Consider the following 5,722-nt stretch of genomic DNA (forward strand, 5'->3'; position numbering starts at 1 on the left):
CCTAGTTTGGCGTTAATGTGAGAGAAAAATGGCCCACTTAAAATCCCCTAAAAGTTATCACAGGAAACAAGAGCATCTAATGTGTGATCACTCATCTTAATGTCAGCGATGCTCCATTTACCACCATCTTCCACAAACCACTCCTCTTTGATCGGCGAGGCAAGAGATTACTTAAAACCAGCCATTTAGTCTGAAGCGACGCTTTCTGGGACAGTAACTGAATAGTCTTGTAGTCTGGTTAACCCGTCCTCCCTCGTGGTGTGGTTGCATGACGGATGGAGGATGGATGGTCTGCTCCGACTTGAAGTAAGTAACCAAGGATTAGGAAACCAGCCCTTCTGTCTCCCTGCTGTTGGTGATTATGTCTTGAAAAAAAGCTCATTACAACCAAGTTGGTTAATCATTGGATAACTCAAAGGTCAAAACCTTAGTTTGCAACTACCCTTGTTTGCGAGGTACTTTTGACAATTCTTAGTTTGCTAATCATGGTACACCACCTTTGGTGACGATAACCTGAGAATTAAAAGGACATTATGCACGTTTTAGGTGCATTTGGACTATTGGCGTGTAGTTTTAAAAAAATCAGACGAAGCCTTAAAGGAAAATTATGGGGTAACTTGTTGAGAAACACAAATATAAAGGAATGAAGAGCATTGGGGGATAATAAATTGTTTCTTTAATGGAATTATTAACTGTTGTGCCCATGACCACCAGAGTAAGGATTTGTGAAGAGTCAAGAAACATGCATGCTGGGAGAAGAAAATACAACTCAAACATGCATTTCCTGTGGACATTTGCTTTGATTTTAGCCTCCTGAAACACAATGGGAGGGAGACCGCCTTCCCTTAGCAATGTCCTAACAGGAAGAAGCTCGTTCACTGAATAGGAGAAAATACATTCCATCAAGACTCAGCAGGATAAAATAAGTAACAGAGTGAGTACAGCAAGAAGTATTTGGTTCAAAGCACCTTTTTTTTTATTATTACAAACCATAAACATGAGCTGAGTGGGCTATAATGTGTATTAACATTATTTCTCAGTTGTCATTCTTACAAACATTCAATTTACAAACACATATACAAATTGATTCCTTTCACACACACGTGCGCGCACACGCACACGCACACGCACACACACACACACACACACACACACACACACACACACACACACACACACACACACACACACACACAAAGCAATCACCTCTTAATTGGGCCCTCTACCCGCCTGAAAACATTTGTCAGCTGCCATCTGTCTGTCTGGCTGGGATTCCCACCCCCTTCCTCCACCCCTTCCTCCACGCCTGCCTGTCTGCTAACTACACTGTTACTGGACTACAACTCCTTCTGCCAACTGCCTCGCTCTTCCTAATCACACATACACAGCAGTGTTGATTTGTGCAGGTAACACAGATCATGTTGGCGAGACGGTAGCCTATTGGCTACCATACCCCAAGTGTATACAAATAAAACAAGTACACCCCGAGGTAAATGCAAAAGTAATACACCACCGTGAGCAGATGACAAATTTTCAAAATGCAAAATTCTATAAGTCACATCAAGTCTAAAGGAAACCAAGAGACACACATTGGCACATGGTTCATTTAACATATACATTCCTCTCTTTCCAATGGCTAAAATGTTTGCTTTAAATTGTCCCGGAGGTTGGTCCCATGTCGGAAATTGTTCATTTTTACTCCAAATCTTCCTAATACTGAAAATGAGGTTGCAAGATGTCTGTAGTCATAACAAATTCATGAATAACTTGACTTCTTCTTTCTGTCACACAGGTCACGTGTAACATTAGCTGTGCTGATATACTTTGTCCACACAGTTATAGGGAAGAACATAGCACCCTGAAGACTGACCAGAGACAGTTTCATCCTGCTCTGCTGAAATGTTTGGATTTACCTGTGTTGCTCAGGGGAGGGCAGGGCATGGCTGGTAATCACCTGCTCCCCAGCATGCCTCTGGGCCCTGGCCGGTCGTCACACTTTAGTGGCCAGAGACTGCGCATCTGTCTTTTGGGAGGACTGTGAGCTAGCAGGGCTGGCATGCAAAGACTTCTTCAGGCTGAGCAGACACAGACATTGAGAGCGAAAGCGCAGGTCAAAGAAGGCATAAAGGAAGGGGTTAAGGCAGCTGTTGATGTAGGCCAAACAGGTAGCATAGGGGTGAGCCACCAGAAGAAAGCTTAGGAAGGTGCAGGTATCAGGAGCCAATTTTATGTAAGAAAGGGCATCGGCACTCTTCAGCACATGGAACGGCATCCAGCAGGCAGCAAACACCACGACCAGTGTGGTGATTATCTTTAGCAGCCTCCGCTTGCGCTGGTCCTCCTTGCGTAGACTGTTGAAGTGGCGGGTGATTGTGGAGCCAATGAAGCAGTAACAGACCATCATTGCCAGGAAAGGCAGAAGAAAGCCCAGGGCTGAGGAGGATATGCTGAGGCCTGCGACCCACAGATTCTCCTGTTTCTTATCTGTCACTACAAGGCTAAAGTCCATGACACAGGAGGTGCGGTTACTTCTCACATCATGTTTGGTGGTGCGGAAGATAAGAGTTGGGGCTGCCAGTAGTACAGACAGGAGCCAAATAGCTGTCAGGGAGGCTCGCATGTGACCTCGGGTGCGTAGTTGCGTGCTGGACAAAGAGTGGACGATGGCCAAGTAGCGGTCGAAGCTCATACAGGTGAGGCAGAAAACACTGGCATACATGTTCAGGAGGACCACATAACTGCTGATCTTACAGAGGGCCACCCCAAAGGGCCAGTGGTACCCCAGAGCAGTATATACTGCCCACAGAGGAAGGGTGACCACAAATGTGAGGTCAGCTAGAGCCAGATTGCCAATGTAGACATCCGCTGCCCGTCGTTTGCCCTGGGCTCTCCATACAGTGAAGATAACCACTCCATTTCCAGAGAGGCCAAGGATGAAGATCAACATGTAGAGCACTGGGACGACAGCATACGAAGGCTCCCATTCAGAGTAGTCACACATGCTGGAGTTTTCTGAGTCTCCATAGTCATAGTAGTCATAAGGATTTTCGGTTGGTAGCTCCATCTCCATTCTTTCTTGTCTAATCAATCTTCGTAGTACTCCAACTCTTATCACTTTCCTCAGTGTTTTGCCACTGTTGCTGCTAACTAAAATAGCTTCTTTCACTTTCCAACATAAAGGATATATGGTCAAAATAGAGCTGGTGTAGTTGAAAGCACTCTGCTGTCTGCCCTTTATATACTTCCACAGCCAGAAGTACCCTCCCAGGACATCCCCCTGCTCCCCTCCGTCACCCCTCCTCCTCCCTCCCTCCCTCCCTCCCTCACTGACCATGCACAGCATACATGCCTATTATTCCCTCCATTGATTTGCTATGTGCCTAATCTTATAATTCATGCTAAAGAAATCTTGCTGCAAGTTTTGGTGATAAGTTGAAAAGCCAACACTAACATGCACATTTAAAACTACATTTCATTAAGTTGTAAATGGTGGGGGAAAAAATCAGAGCAAAATTGAGCTAGGATCTGTCTTTTAAGATCATTCTTCTACCAGTCATTCAGAAAATTGGCACAAATTGTTATATCTCAGAATGAAAGCTGCTTTGTGGGATTCAAACCTTGCATTAATACATCTACAGTTCTTTTAAAAAAAAAACAAAAAAAAAAACCTCGGCTCAGGGTTTTATCATGAAACTTGCTGAACATGAAACAAGAACCTTTACTGCAGCTGTTCGAGCATACGTGCACACTAAGTGCTTAAGACAGTAATTTAGCACAAATTCTCTCTCTCTTTGTGTGTTTTATTGTTGTTCTCCCTGTGCAGATGTAACAGTATTTGGCGTCACAGGTGGGAGAACTCTTTCTGCAAGCTGCTCTTTCTTTCAGCAGAGCGGTAGCAGTGGCGCCATGGCACTGAGCGTCTGAGACACAACTACTGTATCACTCAACAGTTCTCTCCTCCACTGATGCACTCCTCCACCCTCCCATCTCAGCCCTCCAAATCTCTCCATCACCCTGCCCACTCATCTCACTCTTCCCCTGATCAAGAAGGGGAAAGAATGATTTCCCTCTCCTTGAGTTTTGCCGACGTCATTTACACTTAGTGATACATTTGTTATTTTTAACTTACTGGATGTGAGGTGAGGTCTCCTCCGAGAATCGTCACCTTAACATGGTGGAGGGCTTTGTGTGTCCCGGTGATCCTGGGAGCTGTGTTGATGGGGGCAATAGCCCCTGGTAGGGTCTCCCAAGGCAAATTGGCTCCAGGGGAGGGGCCATACTAAGAGCGATCCTCAAAAAACCCAATGAATATACACCAGCAGAGTTACAGCATCTCGCCCGGAAAAGGGAATCCAGTGCCCCCTGCTGGAGCCAGACCTGAGAGAGGAGCGTGCCAGCGAGTGTCTGGTGGCCAGGCCTGGGCCCAGCCCGAAAAAACAACATGGAGCCACCACCCCGTGGACCCACCACACGTGAGGATGAACACTGGAGTAGGGTGCAACGCAGGCCGGGTGGCAGGCAAAGGCAGGGACCAGGGCGTGCCGACTTCCGGCATCGCAGATTGGTCCTTTGGATGTGGAATGTCACCTCCCTGGCAGGGAAGGAGCCTGAGCTGGTGTGGGAGGTGGAGCGGTACCAACTAGATATAGTTGGGCTCACCTCCACACATAGCATGGGCTCTGGTACCAAACACCTGGAGAGGGGCTGGAGTTGGCCAAGGTGACAGGCACTGGACGGCTGTGGGGATACTCACAAGTCCCCAGCTCAGCGCCGCCGTGTTCTCCCCGGTGAATGAGAGGGTTGCCTCTATACTACTGCGAGTCGCTGTGGGAAAGGCTCTGACTGTTGTGTGTGCTTATGCACCGAATACCAGTTCGGAGAATCCGGCCTTCTTGGAGTCTCTGGGTGGTGTCCTGGATAGGGCTCTGCCTCAGAAGTCTATAGTTCTGCTGGGGGACTTCAACGCTCACGTGGGCAATTATGGAGAAACCTGGAGGGGTGTGATTAGGAGGAACGGCCTCCCTGACCTGAACCTGAGCGGTGCCTTGTTATTGGACTTCTGTGCGAGTCGTGGATTGGCAATAACACCATGTTCGAGCATTAGGTAGTTCATAAGTGTACTTGGTACCAGAACACCTTAGGCCGAAGATTGATGATAGACTTTGTGGGCGTTTCATCAGATCTGCGGCCGTATGTTTTTGACACTCAGGTGAAGAGAGGAGCAGAGCTGTCAACTGATCACCACCTGGTGGTGAGTTGGATCAGATGGTGGGGAAGGCTGCCAGACAGACCTGGCAAACCCAAACATGTAGTGAGGGTGAACTGGGAACGTCTAACACAGGCCCCTGTCAGTGAGGTCTTCAACTCCCACCTCCGGAAGAAGTTCTCGTGTATCCTGAAGGAGGCTGGGGACATGGAGTCTGAGTGGGCCATGTTCAAAGCCTCTATTGTACATGCACCAGGCAGGAGCTGTGGTCAAAAGGTCATCGGTGCCTGTCGAGGCGGCAACCCAAGAACCCACTGGTGGACACCGGTGGTGAGGGAAGCCGTCAGGCGGAAGAAGGAGGCCTTTCAAACTTGGTTAGCCAGTCTGAAAGGCCAGAAGGGCTGCCGCTTCAGCGGTCGCAAAAGCAAAAACTCGGGTGTGGGAGGAGTTCGGCGAGGCTATGGAGGAGGACTTTCAATTCAATTCCATTCAATTCAATTCAATTTTATTGTCCTT

At 47.8% G+C, this 5,722-nt stretch overlaps 1 protein-coding gene across 1 annotated transcript; it reads right to left on the minus strand.

The window, feature by feature from the left end:
* Nucleotides 1-798: 798 nt before the first annotated feature.
* Nucleotides 799-3,181, minus strand: LOC130121879 (apelin receptor B-like). Its single transcript, XM_056290827.1, has one exon. It carries the CDS (start codon nt 3,068-3,070, stop codon nt 1,991-1,993), a length of 1,080 nt encoding a protein of 359 aa, XP_056146802.1. The 5' UTR covers nt 3,071-3,181; the 3' UTR covers nt 799-1,990.
* Nucleotides 3,182-5,722: the final 2,541 nt, after the last annotated feature.

This window comes from Lampris incognitus, chromosome 12, assembly GCF_029633865.1.
Source record: "Lampris incognitus isolate fLamInc1 chromosome 12, fLamInc1.hap2, whole genome shotgun sequence".
NCBI lineage: Eukaryota > Metazoa > Chordata > Actinopteri > Lampriformes > Lampridae > Lampris > Lampris incognitus.

Bases quoted from the DNA above. Each gene is read 5' to 3' on its own strand.
- LOC130121879 (XM_056290827.1), bottom strand. From the start codon at position 3,070: ATGGAGATGGAGCTACCAACCGAAAATCCTTATGACTACTATGACTAT.